General features: G+C 37.4%; 2 protein-coding genes across 2 annotated transcripts; both read right to left on the reverse strand.

Annotated features, from left to right (window-relative positions):
• Nucleotides 1-879: 879 nt before the first annotated feature.
• Nucleotides 880-3,471, reverse strand: LOC141693636 (uncharacterized). Its single transcript, XM_074498791.1, has 3 exons — nucleotides 3,343-3,471; nucleotides 1,673-2,202; nucleotides 880-1,543 (listed from the first exon to the last, which is right to left on the reverse strand). The coding sequence occupies exons 2-3, from the start codon at nucleotides 2,150-2,152 to the stop codon at nucleotides 1,019-1,021; spliced, it is 1,005 nt and encodes a 334-aa protein (XP_074354892.1). The 5' UTR covers nucleotides 2,153-2,202; nucleotides 3,343-3,471; the 3' UTR covers nucleotides 880-1,018.
• A 1,389-nt stretch (nucleotides 3,472-4,860) lies between these two features.
• LOC141689893 (delta-1-pyrroline-5-carboxylate dehydrogenase 12A1, mitochondrial) lies at nucleotides 4,861-11,494 on the reverse strand. Its single transcript, XM_074494399.1, has 16 exons — nucleotides 11,228-11,494; nucleotides 11,045-11,124; nucleotides 10,638-10,741; nucleotides 10,398-10,465; nucleotides 10,203-10,260; nucleotides 9,987-10,100; nucleotides 9,521-9,604; nucleotides 9,150-9,254; nucleotides 8,551-8,664; nucleotides 7,511-7,642; nucleotides 7,332-7,421; nucleotides 7,107-7,196; nucleotides 6,643-6,852; nucleotides 6,408-6,518; nucleotides 5,345-5,424; nucleotides 4,861-5,253 (listed from the first exon to the last, which is right to left on the reverse strand). Exons 1-16 carry the CDS (start codon nucleotides 11,311-11,313, stop codon nucleotides 5,115-5,117), a joined length of 1,665 nt encoding a protein of 554 aa, XP_074350500.1. The 5' UTR covers nucleotides 11,314-11,494; the 3' UTR covers nucleotides 4,861-5,114.
• Nucleotides 11,495-23,290: the final 11,796 nt, after the last annotated feature.

Raw genomic sequence — 23,290 nt, forward strand, 5'->3', positions numbered from 1 at the left:
GAAGAAAAGAATTGAAGAAGTACCCCGATGTTGGGTCGACGAACTACCGAATGTATTGTGGTCGTATAGGACGACTCCCCGAAGTGCGACGGGCGAAACTCCCTTCCGACTTGCATATGGAGTCGACGCTGTCATACCTGTCGAGATAAGTCTCAGCTCACCACGGATCGACGTATTCGATCCCGCTCTATCTCTCATCGGACTCCGCCTTCACAATGATCTGTTAGAAGAAACAAGGGAAGAAGCCCGAATGCGGATGGTTGCCCAACAAGAAAAAACTGCAAGGTACTTCAACAAAAAAGTCAAACCCAAAGACTTCAAGGTTAACGACCTTGTCTTAAGAGATTCCGCAGCGTCACAACCCACTGTCTCAGGAAAATTCAAACCAGCTTGGGAAGGCCCTTATCGGATCTCGAGACTTGTAAGCTCGGGGACCTATGAGCTTGCGCACCTCGACGGGAAACCCATCAAAAATGCTTGGAATGGAATTCACCTCAAAAAGTTCTATCAGTAATTTTAATCTCAGTTGTAACTTGTTATCTTGAGGCAGTAAAATGCCATTTCAAAAACAAACCCTCGATATAATAGGGGTCGCTACGAGGTTACGATGAACCAATTTCTTTAACTTGGAAAAAGCACAGACTTTCACTTCCTTCGCTCCTTAACTAAAAATAATCATTCATTTCTAAACAAGTGTTTATACAACCACTTCACGACGACGGTCCGGGCAATTAAATCTCTCTCATAATGTAAACACTCGACTATGAAGCTAACAAACGACTTAATGTTTCAAACTCGAGACAAATAGATAGCAAAACCAGCCAATACGTAACTGATTACATCGTAGAAATAAGTTTAAACAATATCACATACCTTATACTTCTTACAAATCCAGGACCACAGTGATTACTACACTTCTCAAGTTCTGGGACTTCCATGATGTTGGTATCAATAAAGCTCTTAAACACTTGAAAAATGTTCAAATTCAATTACAAAAATCACAGGGCATACCCTGCCTTCACGCTTTACCACCCTTCGATGCCAGGTCACGAAGATAGTCATCAAAGGCATGACCCTCGATGGCAAAACCAGCCTCTTCCATCCGCCGAAGGCATCGTCCATAACCATCGCCCAGAGCACCAGCGATATCTTCAACGGCTTTCTCTACCTCTGTCTTCAAGTCCGCGTTTTCTTTCACAATCAACTTGTAGGAGCCATCCATTCCTTCGACCTGTCGAAGCAAGCCTTGGCGCTTGCCTTTTTCCTCTTCAAGCTCCCTTTCCACCTCGAGCAGTCGACCCTCGAGCTCCTGTATCCTCCCACTCGACACCTGCTCTGTAGCCTCCATCTCAGCAACCTTTTTCGACAGTGCGGAATTTGCCTTAGTCAAATCAGCCACCCTGTGCTCAAGTTCCGCAAAACCCACCGCAATCTTCTTCTTTTCCCCCTTCAAGGCAGCAACTTCAGCTTCGAGCTTGGAACAAGCCTCACCATCAACATCAGCCTTGTAATCCTCCAGTATATGCATAAAATCGGAAAGAAACTGCAAAACAAAAAAAAAAGGGGGGGGACATGAAAACAGGGTCGGCAACTATGACTATAAACGACCATGACCGAACATGAAAACAAAGAAACATGCACATTAAAAAGAAAGAGAAGGGAATGAACGTACCCTCCCAGCCCGGCTCTTACATCGATCAACAAGGTCCTCACGCTTCCTCCCATCATAAGCAACCAAGTCCTGAGGTAAGTTAAAGAGGTTAAGTGCCCTCAAGGGCACAGTTGATCCCCCCGTCCATCGCTCCGTGGGCTGAATCTCGACCCTCATCACCTCTTTCTTCGACCGAGGGTCGACGGTCTTCCCATAAACCCTTTCCCCGGCAGTGGCCACATCTTTGTTCACACCCTCGAACCCGACCCCCCGGCCTCCAACAACCACTTCATCATCCTCCCTCCGAAACCGCTTTCGAGGGTTGCCCTCCACGCGGACAAGATCTGAAACAACCCTCTCATTGTCTTCAATTACCTTGTTTCCCTGGTCATCAAGCAATTCAATTGAAACTGAATGAGGAACCCCCGACGGTCCAGCCCTGGCCGCATCAGCAGGCTTCCTCGCAGCACGCTGCAATAACAACATCATCGCCTTGTCCATTCCTCCTCGAATCCCGCCGTCTAAAACCTTTTTAAGTGAGGCGCCTTCCACTACAAAGAAACAAACAAAACCATAAGTCAGCTATCCTATATATAAGCACTTACGAAAATTAAAATAAGCAAGAGCCGACAATGACAAGTACAAAAACTAAGTACATAAGCAAAATAAGGGCAATAACAATTAATACATCCCCCTTACAATCGTGCATCCCTAAGAATCCAGAGTCCTTCAAATCTAAGTGCGTATACCATGTCCTCGACCCATGAAACTCATCGAGGTAGGCAGTATCGTGCTTCTCCATGTTATTTAAATAATCAATCGTGCCCTGGCTAACTTTCCCGCAAGGCTTTACAAATTCCAAGTCAGGACCCCCAACGTACAACCATTGCGAGTGATAACCAGAATTCGACGACCTAACACTAACAATCTTCATCCGTCGATGTCGGGAGTCGAAATATACTTGGCCACCATAGTACCGCACACCATAAATAGAGAAAAACAATTTCAAAGTCGGTGATCGACCCTTATCACAGCACAGCGCCACGAAACCACTTAACTGAGCAACAGAATTTAGTGTCAGCTGCCCTAAACCACAACCGATAGCCTCATACATCGTCAGGAAGAACGGATGCATGGGCAAACGAAGACCAAACTGAAACATTATCATCGCAACCCCATGCATCCCGAACTCGGGCATCATCCAAACCCTCTCATCTGCTGTCGGCACTCGGTAACGGTAGCCGTTAGACAGGTCGATGTACTTCTCCAACTTACTCGCAGGGGGGTCGACGGTGATGTAATAACTAAGATAGTTTAAACTAGGTTTGCTCTCAAATTCGATCCTACCTAGTCGAAGACTTTCCTCGACCGTTCTATTCCTAAGTTCCAGGGTACGAGGACTTAAGGGCGGAGAGGGCATAGGACCTGGAGGCACCCCCCTCAAAAACTCATCGCTTTCTAAGAAATCAAAGGATCCACACTGACCTAGGTCCGGGATCTCTAGATTATCCAAGTTCAAAACAGACTCCTCGTCACCCTCCTCTAACGGTCGCTTCCCGGGGTCCCGGTTGGTGGCACTATGCGACGACGACGACGAAGGAAAGTCGGCCATCATAAATCGGTAAACTATAAACACGACCGACCCGCAGATAAAAAGGAAAAGGAATAGAGAGAGAGAGTAGACGACTTACAGTGCGAGCCCAGAACGCGCTGCAATCCCCTTTTAGATACCTGGAGAGGAAGTCGAAGAGGTTAGCCTGGAAACCTGCAAAAACAAAAAAAAAAAACCTGGAAAAATAAATTCAAAAACACACATGAGCGGATATATACCTTCAAAAAAAAAAAAAAAAAAAAAAAAAAAAAGCATTACGTTTAATTCCTTTCCTTTTTCGGACACACACATTTGACTCCTATCTCGAATTAACAGTTATTTCTTATTTTTCTTTTGCTTCGTTCGTTCGTTTTTTCACTAATTTTTCCCTTCATTTCATTATCCTGTCCGGTCACTAACTTTATTCAGGTATCAAGACAAAAACCTCGGAATTCAAAGCGCAAGGGTGGAGAGCACGAAAACGCAAATCTAAAGATATCGCGCAAAGCAAGGAGGGGGACTAATGTTGGACCAGAACAAGACGGCCCAAAGGAATTATAGTTAGAATAATCACAATACATTATGTAAAGCCCAAGAAGGCCCAGATTGTAAGGATTGAGCCCATTTGGGACTTAGTATAAATAAAGGACAACAATCCCATTTGAAGGGGTTGGCTAATTAAGCAAAGAAGATCATCTCCTAAAAATATAGACTAATAATATTATTGGTACATCATGCTCCATGTCTGGTAATAAAAAAAAAACAAGTGAACCAAATCTAAAACATCAGTAATTAAGCATATGAAAAGGCAGTAACAGCGGTGTGAAACCGGTGAGATGCTGATCTTGCCATGAGTGACCTATTTTCCAGCATGAATCGATGGTCATCTCCTCCTCCATTGCTACAAATAATCACATACATTCTCCGGAATTTCTGGAATCGTGGTAAGCGCACCAAACCTCTGGGTAATTAATAACGTAAGATGATCCTCCGTCATAATTGAAAGTGGTCATGTTAATGTTGTTGTTGTTGCAGCCTGATTTTGACTTGAAAAATGATCTGATGAGCTTTTGAAGCGTCCGAGGTACAAGTTTTGAGGTGGAGGACAAAGTTGGTCCGGGTGCAGTCACATGAGCACAGACAGGACAGTGGCGATGGATGAAACAAGGCATTGACAAGCTCCTGCTGGATAAAATGGCCGACTTCAACTGGCGCTCTATAGATTTGAGCTCAACTGCATCGTATAGTGAACTTTCACAATCCCACAGTAAGTAGCTAGCCTTCACTATTTTCTCCATGAGCTTCTGCAATGAATTTGCGCGCGCGCCCACACATATATATATATATATATATATATATTTGAATTACTTATTTACTACTTGCAATACAAGTTGTATATATTGTTTAGCCTGTGTTTTACTATCAGGGCCCGTGTATATATAGTGAGGAAATGGAATTATACTCTGAATTTGAAAAATGTTTCATAAATGTAAAATCATTGGATTCACTCATTAGTATGGGTGGTCCATCTTGATTTATTATGTATATTGCTTAGGGGACAGATAATAAAGTAATGTTGTTCAGTGATCACAAGATATCCGTGTGAGTTGATGAACAATTGGTGAAATGTCAATTTCATTTATTTGATAATAAAGTTAACAAAATTTCACAGCTACTCGACTGCTTTCAGTAATTAGCATGCATTGTTAAGCTCAAAAGTGTACACGTACAAAAGGAAAAACATCAACTCCTGCCACATTAAAATTATTTTGTTTTTTGAGTAGTGCTGATTAAAAATGTGGACTATCCACAATTCCTAACAAGTTAAATAACTCCAGTGAACTTCCTATTTATTTTTGTCGCGAGTGATTCTCAAGTAGAAGCTGGAAGTTGCCAATTTGTAGGCATCGGGCCAATATCATATATCACTTCTCTATGGCAAGACCACACAAGCTTTATTGCCTCAGGAGTCCCGATTCCAGCTCCCCTAGGATCTCCAGCTGGTCCAAACCTTAGGTTCATTGATTTATATGACAAAATTTGCATTAAGAAATCAAATATATATAATACATGATGACAGAGGATTTGGAGTTATAGTCTACCAGTGATTTTGTGGTGCCCCCGTTGTTCTCGCTCTCAGTCCAGCATAAGTAGTTCCATTAACTGTATTCCCGATAACTTTCTGCAGATAATATCAGTTTATTAAACTAGTAAAATAACTAGAACAAACTTGATCAAGTGTAATATTTGTTTCGCATATTTAACATAAATAATAAAGCAGTGTTCTTGCTTTATTATTCATTACTCTCTCTAATTAGTGACCAGGCATTCTCAGCAGTATTTGAAAATTGCTTCCGACTCTACAAAGCACCGACACATGGTCCACTATAAGACTCGTCTACTTATAGACTGTAACATACATATATAGAGCCATCTACAATGAAGGATCCAATCATTGATAGACTAGCAAGCTAAGCAGACTGATTTTAGTGTCCACTTCTCAAATATCTGGGAAGAATCTGTTATGAATCAAACCCCTTTAAAAGCGAAGGTGTATCCACAGTGAGCTTGTCATATTACAAGGAATGTTAATTTTTACAGTGGGAGAAAATAAAAAATGAAGAAAGAAAAACACTCTGCCTACTACAGTTCGTTTTTCTGTCTTCCTCCTAAATTTAGTGAAACAAGTTGTCAACTTTGACATTAAATACTCCACTAAATTTAGCCCACTAATGTTTCCTAAATGACTATAAGATTTGACAAATCCAGTCACACGAGGGAAAAAGCCATAGATAATATAGTCCATGCCTGGTTTAAATACATGTCATATTAGCCTATTAGGTGTCAGAAGCCAATACGTCAGACCTACCAGGCAATCGTACAAGATAACAAGATGTTTTTAAAACTACAAAAAGATGGAAGTTTGGCAAGTTGTTCCTCTGATTGTTATATCAGCAATACGAGGCATGAACTAGGGCGAGTAATGCTTGTTCATAAGGTCTGCTATGACTAGAACAGAATTAATATTAGAAAAAACTTTTTAAAAGAGATTTCAGGGACTGGATTGTTAAGTCATCATTTTCTGCGTGGCTAGGCAGGGAAATACTACCTAAAAATTATACTTTTGTGGTTTGTGTACTTTCAAATATTGTTTGCGAGTCTTGCCTGCATAAAAAGAGAATCATTTGAAACAACAGCTGCTGTGAGATGTGCATGCATCCTTTCAAGGGCATCCAAAACCATTGACATCTGATTATCTTTGTATTCCGTAACAATCTAGAACATCAATTCATCAATAAAATTCAGCAATAAGAAGAATTTAAAGAGACGTAACCAGTATGATATGGACATATAGTGTATAAAAGGCTTATGAAAGTTTGGTTCAGAATCTTATTAGAACCTGAAATGGCCCAAAAATCTCTGTTGTCACTAGTTCATAATTGCCATCCTTCAGTATTTCACTGAGAGGAACAAATACTGCAGTTGGTTTTATTGCACCATATACTGAAGGAATTTTATGATTTGCTAAAGCTTCACCTCCAAAGAGGAGCTTTGAACCTGGTATCTGAAGTAATTTACGCAGGTGTTCCAGCATTGTTTCAGTTGTAACCTGCAAAACCATACAAAAAATGTATAAAATTTAATCAAATGATTAATCAAGTATTTCTGAACTGAATGAAATATGTCATATTCTGGCAGATAATATATATCATTGCAAGACATTCTCCACGGGTCTTAATGTAACAGTCCTACAATCTTGACCAAAGAGATCGACACAACTTAAAAAGCATAAACTGTTTGTTACACATATAAGTGCTTTATTTACAATAAATTTTTTAGGGAAATAGAAACACAAACATATACCGTAAGGACAGGCCCAATAGTCAAATCTTCTAGCTTCCTTCGAGCTGCAAGGGTATCCAACTGCTTGACAAGTGAAGTCCCACTCCAGTTCTACATTAGGAACATAAAACAAATCTTGATTACTTGACTGGATAATGAAAACAATCATGTAAGGTATCACCATCTATTTGGAAGTTTCCGAGACAATAATTAATAGATAATTGTCAAACAGTGAAAGGAGCATACCTCATGCATAAATAGCATTGATTGTGCAGAGCACTTCTGACCACTACATGCATATGCATCTTGATCACAGACCCATGCAACATAATCAACCTGTTTTACCGAGACAATATAAGATTAACTAGTGATTCTCTTCCACTCATCCATGTATAAACCAAGGCTAACGATTGTACGTAAAATACCTCCTGAACATCTGGCCCAAGTATCTTCCAATCAAATCCAGCATCTTCCAGTTTTATTCGTCCTTTTAAATCAACAGCCAAAAATTCTGCAACTCTTGAACTGCCTGTGAAGAGAGTCATACGTGGTTTTCCCTAACAAATCATATTGCAAGATCAAAAGACACAGGACACGTAAGGATAAGCAGGCAAGGGTTGAGCAAAACTGACAACCGAACCGCATAATTTCGGTTGGGTTCGAGTTTTATACTTATGACTTCATTCGATTTTTTTCCATTTAAAATTCTTGGTTTGGTTTTCCAAAAATTGGGTTATATATAACTGAACCAACCAAATATATATATATATATATATCTACACACAGACAAACATTACATATATTATGAGAGTATATGAGTATATTATCTACATTTTCTGTCTCTATTCTGTTTTGTGTTTAGTTTTGTGCGTGTACATTGTCTTTGTAATGTACTGGGGTTTAGTGGAGTTAAAAGTGTTTGCAGGTTCGTACAATATGCTAAAAATGCATTTCTCTGTACTGTGCATATTAAAATTTAAACATCATAATTTTGTTATATTCTGTTTTTTGTTTTAGCGTATATACTTCAAGTAGAAGTCAAGGCCGTTAAGAATCTTTAGATATAGGACTAAAACAGTTTTTTTAAACTTTAGTTCTAGCATAGCAAATCCGTTGAGGTTCTATTTACTTGTGAAATTATAATTTATTGTTGTTAGTGGGAGTGTTCAGGAATAGAAGTATAAATTATACATATATAATTTGATTCGTGAAGCAACTGAAACTTACCCAAATTTAAATGGTTGGATTCGTCTTATAATTAAATGGTTAAATTTGGCTTATGATATTAAGTTTATTTGGTACGGATCTTAAAAAATCAGCATTATGGACGACTAGTCCAAACAACGTTTTAGCACAGGCAAGAGAATTTTAAAAAAATTGATAAATGTAATGTAGCAACTTTATTAGAAAGCAAGTTATATTGAGCTATACACTAGCAGAGTTGTAGGATTCCAAGGGTACCAACCTCTAGCAATAACTTGTTCATTGTTTTCCCGTCAGAATTGATGAAGTCAACATCCTCCATAGGTAGTCCACATTTATGAAGTAGGCGAAGCATTTGTTCCATTACAATACAAACCTAAAACATATGCTGTTAGGATATAATTTCTTTTAAAAGCAATAATACATATAAAAATATAAGATTCAATGCAAAAGTTACTTTAAATAGATACACTGAGAGAAAATTAATTTTTTAGTCACTCTATAAAGATCGTGTAATTTTCTAGATTTACCTTTACGTTTATCTAGTTGAGTACAAATAAATTCGTGAATTATTTTCATAATTAAAATGTAATCATATGATCTAAGAGCAAGTGCATAATTACATTTAAGTTGATAATGATTTCCAAAGTTGTCAACCTTTTCACAGAAGCTACTATTTCCAAGTTACAAGACACATAAAAGGGTAACCATAGATACACATATGATCATCTATGCATTTCCACAGAAAATCAGGCTTTGCTGATACAGTAATAGTAGACACCATAAAAAGGGTTGAACATTTTGGAGGACCTAAAGCAGAGCTGGGTGCTCTACAAAGTACAAAGACCTTTAAATGCCTACCTTGCTATCAACTTTAAGGACAGGTTTGTTGCCCATATAAAGCGCGCCCATCAACTGAAGTAGAGGAATTTCTAGAGGGAAATTGAAAGGAGTTATTATCGCAACCTGCATACAAATTCAAAGACACTTATAAGTTTAAGTTTATGTTGTAGACACAAGACTAAAGTCCAAGTGACCAGACAGAGGAAAAAGAGATTTTTAAGTTGGCTATCTTGGCTAGCTTCTGTAAGGGAAGTTTTTTGACACGAGCAAGTAGCGCATGCAAAAAATTATAGTTTTTTCTCATTAACAATTATTATAATAACATTACCAATATGTAAAAATAAATAAATCACAACATTAGTACTATGTGTCAATAAGTGATGCCTTACAGGACCATAGGGCCAGCGGAAACCATGACTTTGTTGCCCAAGATGATTACCAGGCACTGCAAATGACCTTGCGAGGAAACGAACCTGCCATGGATGTGGACATGAAATGTGAATGAGGAAATGCAAAGACCCCACTAAATATAAGAATAAAAAACACATCCAACCCTAAAGTCAATAATAAGACAAAATTTACAAATTTCATCTCTCAAAGAATGAAGACCTTACATGACATAATTATTATATACTTTGCCAAGGCAAGTGGATAAATGAGGGGGAAAAACTCATACACAAGTTCTCAGGAATAATCAAAAATCTATTAAATCCAAAATACTCTATAGTTTTTAGGTTTGAGAAGATATGAAAAACTGCCACACAAGTCTGGAAATCTATTTTTATGTGAAGAAAATTATCAGCTAATAACTTCATGTATATATGGGCCAATGCAACAGGACTAATTCTTATGTACCTGATCACCACAAAAATTTTCTAGAAACTTCCGAGTAACATAGACTTCACCATGAGCTTGCTGGTAACTCTTAGGAGCCACCCTCTGTATTAACCTAGTGAAGAAATCAGAAACCTGAAGCCCAAGTACAAACAAGTTCAGAATATAGCATGGTTAAATTAGTCACGATTCATAGTATCTTTTTTGCTAGCATTATCATTTTATCACTTATATTACCTCAGGCAGGGCTAGCATGTGAGCTGCCTTTGTAGTTATGTCTCCGTACAAAAGGTACCTAAAATCCATTGTTAATGTGAGTGCCTTAGGTTCATATATATTTGAACATTGTGATCAGCTTCTCTCATATCATCACAGGCAACAATAATTAATAACAAATACTTAAACAGTAAAGGACTAGTAAGTAATATATACCTTTCCGGTGCTTTGAATGGATTATGTAGACCATGTTTAGGACATGTGGAGAGGCTGTCAACAAATGGCTGCAAGAACATATAACAACGAACAAGAGAAGTCAATGGAATGGAAGCTGAACAGAATGCAAAATAAGCACAGTAAAACACATCGACGACACAGACAAAAAAAAGAGAAGAAAACCATCTGATTATATCCCAGCATGAAGCAATAACATTTATGCACTCAAAAAAAAAGGACCTGTATTCCTCCTCCATCTATCTCAGAAACTTTTATAAACGGTTCACCGTTTAAAGGATCAACAAGTGTATTCCACTTAGAAGAATTTGTCCAACTTCCCTGCACTGAATGACCCAGAATTTATGTTACCAATGCAGCATCATCTCTTATTGGAGATCAGAACAAACAATTAAACTGTTTATGATTAAATTTAACCCAAAAAAGAAACTTATATCCCACGACACTCGTATACCCGAAAATGTTTAGATAATCTTGAATTTTTCAGTGTCAGGTAACCAGTTCTCCTAAAATAGTGTTAAGGGAACGGGCTTAGCAGGATCATATTATATCATTAAAATTGAAAATTAAAAAAAAAAAAAGGTACAAAGGATAATTAATTCATTATAAGCTGTTGTATATAGGCATACCTAAATTTTGAACTTGAGCAGGTTGGCTGCCTGATAAATTGTCTACATCCACTGTGGCAAAAGGTAGTGAATGCTTGGATCTGAATTCAAATATAGTATAACAAATTATAAATATATTATATCAAAGATTAGAGGAAAGATGATTATAACAAAGAAATGATCAAACCCCAGAAATTAAAATACCTTAAGGATTGAAAGGAAGGAAACAAATGAAGGGTCTTTCTTGGATCTCTGCCTGCTAATTTGGTGCATACCCGAAATCTGTACATGATGATGATGGTGATAAGAAATATATCTTTAGATATGTGTATGGATGTATGTATGTATCACATCAACTCCCGTTGTTTGTAAAAATCACTCATAGTATATCACTCTCCGTGTCCGAGAAGCCACACCCCTTTATAACCCAGATTTCTGACAAATTTAGACTATTTTTTTATAAAATAAAACGAAAACTGCCTATTTGGCCAATTTTAGCCTCTTTAACCTGCCCAACTTTTACAATTCAGGGCATTGGGATTTACTATAACCATGAATGTGTAATAATACGATATTTTTAATTAATTATGATGCTTATTTCACTCTCACCATACCCCGCTGAAATTTGCTTATCCAAAGTGTATCTTTCAATAATATCTGATAATTTTAAAAATGTATTTTTAAATTCAAGCATGTATCCCTTCTTAGGGTTTAGAAATATTAAAATTTGGAATGAAAAACATAAATAATTTAATTTTTTAATTTTTTAGGGTTCACTGATCCTTTTTTGTATATTAGAAATATTTAAAAATAAATTAATAAAAGGTACAACTAATTAGAATTTAGAATTTAGGGTTTAGGATTTAGAGACAGACTACTTATCCAATCTCTCAAGTTGAAATTTAAGGAATGAGGACCAAAAATATGTTCCAATAGTCTCTTAGTGATTCCTTAAATCACTAAAATTATCTATTCACTACTTAATAAACATATCTCTCCACTCTAGGGTTTTGAGAGTCGACTCCCAAAACTAAAGTTCTAGCCGCCACTTCTCCATTCTTCAATCTTCATCCATCATTAGATCAATCCCCCTTCGTTCTCTAATCTCCTCTTTTATTTATCTATATCACTTTCTTTCAATAAAATCAAGATCTAATTTTTTTTTGTGAGATCTTTTCGAGTACCTTGTTATCAAGGTTGTTAATCGTGCCCATCTTTTTGGGATGTTAGTATTTTATGTCTTGATGTTCTTCTGTCTTTTGTTGCCGGTTTTGGTAGTCGCTCTGAAAATGATTTATATGATATTTTTGAAAATCTGTACGGCTTGTATCACATACGGGACGGTGGTGGATATCGCAAAAGCTCACTTTTCACAACAAAAAAGTGTCCATATTTTATGGGCAGTTGTTGCTCTAATATCAATTGATATAATTGATAGTTTTGACCATTATGCTACGGATGATGCTTATGTGAAGGTCAATTGTGTTACTATTAGTTTTGGAATTGATGTAGGTTGGATTACTCCAAATGTCATTGTAATACTTTTTAGTTTAAAGAATTTGAATATTCTATGTGTTAAACAATCTGAAAACAAAACAGTTATTTGGTTAGCTCGATTTTTATTTTAGAATCAGGTTGTAGTTGACAGTTTAGGGGTTTGTCTCAGCTGAGCTTCAATGTTTTAATGAATTTTTCACTTTGTTCGTCAAAAAAAATTATCTATTCACTCTTTATTTTTAAGAACCAGCACCATCTTTTAAAGGATCCTCTAACCATTATTTTATAATATATTATGAGGACCACTATCTCTTTCTCTCTCTTTTACATTATATTTTAATTGATTCAATTTACTTTTAATAGTAAAATATTTTATAATGAATAAGTTTAAGGGGTATTGTTAGACACAAACATACTTTTTCATGTATTAACTTACTACGAGCTAATTCTTTATATTATATTTAAGAATTGAGTTAACATGCTGTTGGACTTGCTCTTAGAGCATCTCCAACAGCTTCTTAGTTCATTCCTTAAATTTAATATTAAATATTGGATCCTAGTAAATTAAGACATCAATAACTATTTTCACCTCCAACAATATTTTCTATATCCATTCCTTATATAATATTTTATCATTAAAAAGTATCATTATTACAAAAAGTGAAGAATGATAAAAGAAAGAGAAAGTGCTTCTTTCAAATATATATTATAAAATAAAAGTTAGAAGGGAAGAGAGGTTAGCTCATGATAAGGAATTGGAAGAAGATCTTAGTGGATCTTAGTGATTTAAGGAATCACTAGGATAATGTTGGAGTAGTTTTTTTTTCCAGTATTCCTTATATTGTACTTTAAGACTCCAAATAGTTAAACTCTTGGAGTTGCTCTTAGGCCCTAAATCCTAGAGCCTAAACCTTAATTTAATCTAGGGTTTAGGGCGCCCTAAACCCTAGGATCCAAACTCTAATTTATACCTTTGACTATAATTTAATTGATTTTAATTTTTTAAGGTTCAATAACCTTTTTTGGGGATTACATTACACCTATAAAAAATGCGTATTATGACTTACTATATATGAAAATACTCCCTTCTTATATGCGTAATCTATTTTTTTAAAAAATATATTATTACACATTACACAAATTTAGAATGCGTGTTATTCCCAGTGGACTAACAATGAGATTTACAGAAGGGGGGTTGAATGTAAATCTCAAAACTTTTTCAAGTTTTGAGCAGTTTCTAAGGCTAAGTGTTTAAGTGAACAAATGTGTGTGAATTGCTTGAAGCTGATACAGACAGATATATATTCAAACACAAATGTAAAGAACACAAAGAACTTAAAAACTTTTCTGGTGGATTTGTTGTTCCACCAGAGATGTGTTATTTCAGAAAATCTGTGATTCAAAGAATTAAATCACAGCTGCTTTCTAGTACAAACTAGATGATTTTCTCTCTTGATATTTCTAAACAGCTCAGGAAAATTCTTATCTAATTACTAGCTGCTACTTGGTTTATATAACACCAAGTTTACAAGTGAAGACAAAACTGTAAAATATAATTGAAAGGATTCTTCACATGTTTCTTCTTCATTTCTCTATCCAATGCAATCTAGGATAATCTGTGAATCTTTTAATACTTCCTTGTTTGCATCAGAATGGGAATGCTGCATTTTCTTGATTTCTCCTAGAGGCTTCCACATTCCAGTTTGTCTCTGTCAACCCATGTGCCTCTGTCAGCTTGTGAATTGTCACTATCAACTGCTAATGAACCAAGCATCCGTTGAAGCTCTCATCCGTTGATGCCTTATCCATTGAGGCTTTATCCGTTGAAGCTTTATCCGTTGATGCATTATCAGTTGAAGTCTTTATCCGTTGAAGCACTTATCCGTTGATGGATATTATCCATTGAAGCATTAGAGACATCCGTTGAAGCTTTGTTTCTTATCCGTTGAAGGTCTTCAATATCCGTTGATACTTCTTCACTTATACAAAATTACAAGGCATGAAATATTTACAATTAGCCCTCCTATTTGTATATCCATTAGTAGTCAACATGACTGATAATTTCCTACAATATCTAAGAATTACAACTTGAAACCAGAGAATGAAATGTGCTACAATACTAAACTTATTGCTAAGTAAAGCTACTCCTTCAACGGATAGCCAAGATGGTCTTATCCGTTGAGGCTACAATCACTAGATTTCTACTTAAGTGTTTTGTTTAACTTATCATCAAACTGATACACATATTCCTAACAATCTCCCCCTATTTATGTCTACTAGAACTGTAGGCATAAATTTGGGTTTAGCTTGATGATAACAAAACACTTGACAAATATATTAACTGTAATAAAGCAGAAATTCAAAAGTGCTACAAAAATGTGTATGCTGAGATGGAATTGAAGAGTTACATTATTTCCAAGGGTGCTCCCTTAGCCTGAGCAGATTACTTCCTTTTCCTTTGATCCCTTGTTTTCTTTCCTAGCCTCCTGTCATTCTCCTCTATTTGAAGTTAAAGTTGTCTATAGAATTCAGCTTCATCTTCTTCATTGATGTCCAACTTAGATTGCATATCCTTGAGAGTTTCATTACTGGCAATCTTGAGCTGATCTTCAATTCTGAAAAATCTTCTGACTCCTTTGTTGTCTCTGAACTCCATCAACCAATGAGGTGATTTGTGAATTGTAATTCCTCTTTCTTGAATGAGTAAAGTTCTAGGCAAAGCATTGGGCTCCCTCCAAGTTTTCCTTATGTTGGCAATCTTGTTGAGAATCTCAGTCTTGGCAGTCCTGGTAAAGCCAGAATCCTTTTGTATGGCTGAGTAGACTCTAATCAAGGTAGAGTAGCCTTCATTCAGAATTCTGTAAAGAGGTCAGGTTCTTTCCCCATCTCCTTTGTATTTGAACACTAGTCTTTCTGGTAGCTGTCTGTAGGCAGCTATTCCCCTTACTTCCTCCAGCTCATCCAGATAGAGTTCAATGTCTGAAAATTCTTTTATGTCACAGATGTGAACATAATCATCTTTAGAGGTTTGAGGTTTAGGCTTAAGCTTCTGTGTGAATTTGATTGAGGCTCTAGAGGGTGTTGATTTGATTCTTCTTTTCTGCTTCTTTGATGGTGGAGAAGAGGTTAGGAAGGTGGGCAATTTGATGGTATCCCAATCAATTGGTTCCTCCTTGGGAATGATTGTTTCACCATGAATGTTCATGAAGGGGTCAGGCACAATGGGTTCAGGAATAGAGGGTAGTGGTTTGGATATTGATTGGGTTTCTTTAGTCTTATCTACCATTTTTCTCTTTGCATTGACCTTCTTTCTGTTCCCTTTCTGCCATTCTTCTCTTCCCTTACTTCTTTCCTCCATCTCAGTACCAACCATATCCCCCATAGCTTCATCTTCACTTTTGTCTTCAATTTCTTTCTGTTCTCCGGCCTGACTTGACTTTAGCTGTTTGTCAAGCTTTGCTTATGCTCTTTTGTCAGCCTTTAGCTGTTTGGCTTCTTCCTTCAACCTTCTGGTTTCTTCCCTCTTGGCTATTGAGAATTTGGGATGTCCTTGCATCACACATATGCTCTTTTCCTCTCTGAAGATAATAGCCATGTTTCTCCTTACAGCCACATCCATGGTCTCTTTGAGATATGAGATACTTCTACCCAAAAGCTTGTCCTCATCAGCCTTTGGAAGAGGAAAATCCACTTCTTTCAGAGGATTCTTTGTAGAGTCCTTATTGGATCTGTTGTTGGGCTTGAGGACCATAGGTTTCAAATCCATGGAAGAAGTCTCTCCAACCTTATTCCTCCCTACTGGCTTGAGTTCCATAATAATTGATTCCACTTTTATGCTGTGCTTCACAGATTGTGATTGAGAAGTTGTAGAACCAAATATTTGTTGCATCTTTTCATCAATCTTCTTCCTTTGCTCTTTGACTTGCAATTCAGCTGCTGCTATCTGGATTAGATCAATTCCATCAAGCTTTCCTTTGATTTGAATAATTGGAGAAGTGGTGATGACAGGAACTAGCACTTGAGAAATTTGAACTGTTGTTGATGGCTCTCCTTCCCCTTTCCCTTTATTCTCCCCCTTTTTGTTATCATCAAGGGTAGAAGTCAAGCCTTGTGCATTGGCCAGCTGCATGAGTAGATTTGTTTGAGTTTGTTGATTCTGAAGAATGGTGACCATAGAATTTTCAATGATTTGAACCCTGTTTTCCAATCTGGCCAGTCTCTTGTCAGCATCAGATTCTTTCCTCAGTCTCCCCAACAAATCTTGCATAGTACTATAAGGTATGACTGAATCCAACTTCTCAGCATTGTAGGATTTCAGATCAGCAATGTCCTGTTTGAGCTCATCCACACTTAGATTTTGTTGGAAATGCTGCAACTGCAAGAGATGCAGAGATTCCAGATGAGCTTGAAGAATTGCCTTGGTACCAGCATCTGTAGTCTCCTGAAGGGCCTGCTGAATTGTCATGACTTGTCTAATCAAAGTGACACTAAACTCTCTTGGTGTTGAGGCTTTTGCCCATGCCCATTCAGGAAGATCAGGAACAGAACTTGGGCCTGCTACTCCCCCTAAGTTCATGCTCTCATCCAAAGAATTAGAGTCATCATCATTAGAATTCACTCCAAATTCTTCAGATGGCTCACCAGCTTGAGAAGGCAGCCTGTTAACAGCAACTTTGTCTCTGAGAAGAGATTCTGAAGTGTGTACAATGTGTAATGTCTGTTCTGCCTCCACATTGCCCTGAGCAGCCAATAATTGATAGGCTGAAACAGGATGAGTAAAAGTGTCAGCTTTCAAGGAAATGTTATCAATTGCAGCTTTGAAATGTTGCTGAAATTGTCTTTCCTTTTCTGCATTATCCACTTTCATTGACTCACTAGCAATGGCTGGATCCACCCTTATAGCTTATGTACCTGCCTTTCTCTATTTTTCTCTATTTTCTTGCATCAGGGGCTCCCCCTGGCTCACACACACCCTCACACCCTCACCCTCACCTTCTAAGGTGGCACTCCCCTCACTCACTTTTTCCATGCTGGAAGAAATAGCATGCATATGGTGACTCTCAACCTCTCCTTTTGCCTGGGAGCAACCCAGCCTCTCACTCAAAAGATCACTCCCTTCCCTCAAACCTAAAAGTGATTATACAGTAGCCATGTCCTCTACAGTGTGTATTATTTCTGTTATGTGTATAGAGACCATCAACGGATAGGGAGTATCCGTTGAATTGGAAACTGATGGTATCAACGGATAACTGCTGTTAAGCTTATCCGTTGAAGAACAACCACTTGTCAACGGATGAGAGATATCCGTTGAAGAAGGAAAAGATGTAGATATAGAAAGTGACATAATTGTTGAATCTGTGGGAATTGATTTTAAGTGAGGTAACACAGATTCTTCAACTACATCTGAAAGAATTGGCTGATGATCCAACAAATCATCTAAGAGATGATGATCATCAGGTTTTGAGTGGGGCTCCTCCCTGAGTTTTAATGAGGGAGAATCAGGAATTGATGTGAATATCATATCCACATCCAGAGAGGGTGATAGAGAGTTTGATGATTGGTGTGTTTCTATTATGAGAGAATGGGGCTGTGATTCCACATTTGCTGGAATCACATCAAGCTGAATTTGTGAAGGCTCAGATACAGGTGGATGTATCTGTGCTGTGTCTGTCCCTTGTGTGGAAACTAGGGTCTTGGCCTTCTTCTTCCTTGAAAAGGCTTTAATTGGTGAATGTGTGGCTTCAGTGTCCCTCTCTCTTTTGTTCTGTGTCCCTGGTTGGGGACTATTTTCAATAGTTACATCCTTTTGGGAGGATACAACTAGGGATGTGTTGGACTCCTTTTGAACCACCACAGTCTTTTGAGAGACTGTGGCTTGGCTGGCTTGGGTACCACTCACCTCTCCCACCTTATTCTGGGGGGTTTCTTGATGTTCACCCCTCCCCTCACCACTCACACCCTGTTCACTCCCTTCAGGGTTTATGGTAGTTGTTACAACTGTTGTCTTTTGAGAAACAACAGAGGTAGGTTTCTTTGACTTGAGTTTTGAAACTTTGGTTTTGGTGGCTTTGGCAGGAACCTGTTTGGACAAAGACACAGATTCCATGGCCACACTAGAGGGCAAAGAAACAATGGGGTTGGAAATAGTAGGAGTTATAGAAGTGTTTACCTCACTTACCTGTGGTGCATTCATGATTGGCAAGTATACCAATGGCACCTGGCTGTTGAGGTTCATTCTCAAAAGGTCTGCAAGGACCCTTTTCTCTTGTGCCCAGCATTTGAGTTTATTATTCTCATTTGATATAACCAAACCTTCAGCAACATGGTTAGCCAATAACATAAAGAATCTAGCATAGTAAATGTTATGTGGTCTATTAGCTTTGTTACCTAATCTGGATCCTAATTCTAGCATAACATAATTGCTAAAATTAAAGTACCTATCAGAAACTAGCATATAGAGCATATTAACAAGAGATGAAGTTATGGCATCAAAATTGCTAATCTTCCCCGAGAAAACTTTAATGAAGGCATCTCCAAGAAAAATCCATTCTTTCTTAAGGCCTTTTCTTCTAATACTACCTAAACTAGCAGAATCAAAAGCATAGCCTATAGAATCTAACATAGCAGATACATCTTTATCAGTGGGTGGTGTCATGGCATTATTCTCAGGCAACTTAAAGCAAGATTGTATATCATCACAGTTAATACAATAGTCATTACCTTTGAGAGAGAAGGCAATAGTCATATCTGTGGAGTTGAACTCTGCAGTTGTCCAAATCTCCTCAATCACCTCACAGTAGATGGTTGGGGCTTCCAGCATTGCATAGCTTAGTTTGCAGTTTTGATGAAGTCCATCATCTTGTGATAATCAGAATGGGCTTCATTCTTTTCAGCCAAGGCTACGTAATTATTCTTTTCATAAACAAATCCTGTTTGAGACATAATTTTGACTACTGGTGCCATTGTTGTGAGTAGAGGTTGCAGAGAAAAACTTGAGAATTTTTGGGAGAGAAGGAGAATAAGAATTGCAAGAAAGCGTAAAGTGAAAATAAGAGTTCAATTGGGCTTATATACTTTCTTGAATTAAAACGTAAATAAAATGATTAAATGATACTTTTAAGTAAGTTACAGCCGTTCAAGAATAAATAAAACTGTAGAAATTCTGAAAACTACCTTAAATACAAAGACATACAACACTGTATATCTGTATCAACGGTTGAGTAAAAGAATCAACGGTTGTGACTCACTTATAGTAACTGATGTGACACTTCAACGGATAAGGTAAATAGTTATCCGTTGATGATCAACACCATTTTATCCGTTGAAGGATAAAATTACCATAAATGTATTTGTCTTTCAACGGATAATGAACATCCGTTGATAAAACAATTTTGGCTTTCAACGGATAGGGAATATCCGTTGATAGGATAAGTCTTACTTAAAGCCAACTTTGTTCTTGCAGCAAATTCATTTCAGGCTTCAAGGCAGATTATATAGATGACATAAATTATGAATAATTAAGCATACCTAGCTCACTTACTAATCTTGTCAATGTTGATTCATCAAGTGGTTTGGTAAATATGTCTGCAATCTGCTTTTTACTTGAAACAAAATGAAGTTCCACTGTACCTTTTATCACATGTTCCCTAATGAAGTGGTACTTGATATCAATGTGATTGGTTCTTGAGTGCTGCACTGGATTTTCAGTAATGGCACTTGTGTTGTCACAGAATATTGGAATTTTATCAACAGTCAGACCATAGTCAAATAGTTGATTCCTCATCCATAGTATCTGTGCACAGCAACTACCAGCAGCAATGTACTCAGCTTCAGCTGTTGATGTGGAAACAGAATTCTGCTTCTTGCTGAACCATGACACAAGCTTGTTCCCTAGAAATTGACAGGTACCAGTTGTGCTTTTCCTGTCTATTTTGCAGCCTGCATAATCTGCATCTGAGTAGCCAATTAGATCAAAACCAGACTCTCTAGGGTACCAAATTCCTAGATTTGGAGTCCCTTTGAGATATCTGAAAATTCTTTTAATAGCCACTAAGTGAGATTCTTTAGGGTCAGCTTGAAATCTAGCACAGAGACATGTAGAAAACATTACATCAGGTCTACTAGCAGTTAAATATAAAAGTGAGCCAACCATGCCTCTATAACTTGAAATATCCACAGACTTTTTAGCCTTGTTTAATTCAAGCTTGGTGGCAGTGGCCATGGAAGTTTTTGCAGTTGAACAATCCATTAAGTCAAACTTCTTTAAAAGATCATAAATGTATTTAGTTTGACTAATGAAAATTCCATCACTAACTTGTTTAACTTGTAAACCAAGAAAATAAGTTAGCTCTCCCATCATGCTCATTTCATATTTACTTTACATTAACTTAGCAAACTTTTTACAAAGCTCATCATCTGTAGATCCAAATATAATATCATCTACATAAATTTGAACAAGTATTTTAGAGCCATTAACATTTCTAAAGAAGAGAGTTTTGTCAACAGTACCTCTTGTGAAGTGATTATCTAGAAGGAATTTTAACAAAGTCTCATACCAGGCTCTAGGTGCTTGCTTTAGTCCATAGAGTGCTTTCAACAGATAATACACATAGTCTGGAAAATTTGGATCTTCAAATCCTGGAGGTTGGCTTACAGAAACTTCTTCTTCTAATTCCCCATTTAGAAATGCACTCTTGACATCCATTTGATAGACTTTGAAATTGGCATTAGCTGCATAGGCTAGAAAGATTCTGATGGCTTCAAGTCTGGCAACTGGAGCAAATGTTTCATCAAAATCTATTCCCTCTTGTTGAGAATAGCCTTTAGCAACCAATCTGGCTTTATTCCTTATGACAATGCCATTTTCATCCATCTTGTTTCTGAATACCCATTTTGTGTCAATAGAACTCTTGTTCTTTGGCTTGGGTACCGGCTTCCATACTTTGTTTCTCTCAAATTGGTTTAGCTCCTCTTGCATTGCTAAAATCCAATCTGGGTCCAAAAGAGCTTCTTCTACTCTCTTAGGTTCCTCTTGTGATAGAAAGCTACTGTACAGACATTCATCTTGAGTAGCCCTTCTAGTTTGCACTTTAGATGTGGCATCACCAATGATCAGTTCAAAAGGGTGATTCTTGGTCCATTTCCTTCGAGATGGTAGATTAGCTCTAGATGAGGTTGCCTCAGTATTGTCATGATGTGAGGTAGAATGTTGATTGGTTGACACTCCCCCTAAGTTGCTGATCCTTTGAGAAGAATTGGGAGTTCTATCAACTGATGAAGTGAATTGATTATCCGTTGACAGACTGTGATCAACGGATGCTTCATTACGAACTTCAACGGATGATGCACTTTATCTTTCAACGGATGCTGCATTGCTTCTTTCAACGGAAGCTGAGCTATGACTTTCAACGGATGCAGCATTCTGTGCATTATCCAAAGGCAGATTTTGAATCCCTCTTGGGATGCCTTCTTCATCATTCTCATCTTCACCATCATCACAATTTATCTCAATATTGTCAAATTTGAGTCCTTCATGATGTCCTTCATCTGTTAGTCCATCAATCTTTTTATCATCAAACACAACATGTACAAATTCCATGACAATGTTGGTTCTTAGATTGTAGACCCTATATGATTTTCTTGCAGAATAACCAACAAATATTCCTTCATCAGCCTTTGCATCAAACTTCCCTTTGTGATCAGATTGATTCCTTAAGATGTAGATTTGCAACCAAAGACATGTAGAAAGTTTAAAGTTGGTTTTCTTCTCTTGAATAATTGATAGGGAGTCATGCCTTTTGCTTGATTGATTAGAGAAATGTTTTGAGTGTAACATGCACAGTTAACAGCCTCAGCCCAAAAATAAGTTGGGAGTTTTGACTCTTCAAGCATTGTCCTTGCAGCTTTAATTAGTGATCTGTTCTTCCTTTCCACCACACCATTTTGTTGTGGAGTCCTTGGAGCTGAGAACTCATGCATGATCCCACTTTCTTCACAGAACAACTTCATGGTTGAATTCTTGAACTCAGTTCCATTGTCACTCCTAATATTCCTTACTTTGAAATCAGGATGATTGTTGACTTGCTTGATATGATTGATGATGATTTCACTAGCTTCATCCTTTGATCCAAGAAAATAAACCCATGAAAACTTTGAGAAATCATCTACAATCACTAGGCAATATCTTTTCCTTGAAATTGACAATACATTGAATGGTCCAAAAAGATCCATGTGTAGAAGTTGTAGTGGTTCATCAATTGCAGATTCAAGCTTCTTACTGAATGATACTTTCTTTTGCTTTCCTTTCTGACAAGCATCACACAGTCCATCCCTTGTGAATTCCACTAGAGGCATTCCTCTAACTAAGTCCTTTTTGACTAGATCATTCATTATCTTGAAATTCAAATGGGACAGCTTCTTGTGCCATAGCCAACTTTCAACTGGACTTGCTTTGCTGAGAAGACAAGTAATGGATTATGCATCTGTAGAGTTGAAATCAGCTAAGTACACATTCCCTTTTCTAACTCCAGTTAGAACCACTTTATTGTCCTTCTTACTTGTGAAAATACAGGCTTCAGAATTGAAGGAAACAGTATTCCCTCTGTCACATAGTTGACTGATGCTCAATAAATTATGTTTGAGACCATCAACCAATGCAACTTCATCAATAATGACATTTTCTTTTGAAATCAAGCCATATCCCATAGTGAATCCTTTGCTGTCATCTCCAAAAGTTATGCTAGGGCCAGCTCTCTCCTTAAACTCTGTGAG

The sequence above is a fragment of the Apium graveolens genome, chromosome 10 (genome assembly GCF_009905375.1).
Source record: "Apium graveolens cultivar Ventura chromosome 10, ASM990537v1, whole genome shotgun sequence".
In the NCBI taxonomy this organism is placed as follows: Eukaryota; Viridiplantae; Streptophyta; class Magnoliopsida; order Apiales; family Apiaceae; genus Apium; species Apium graveolens.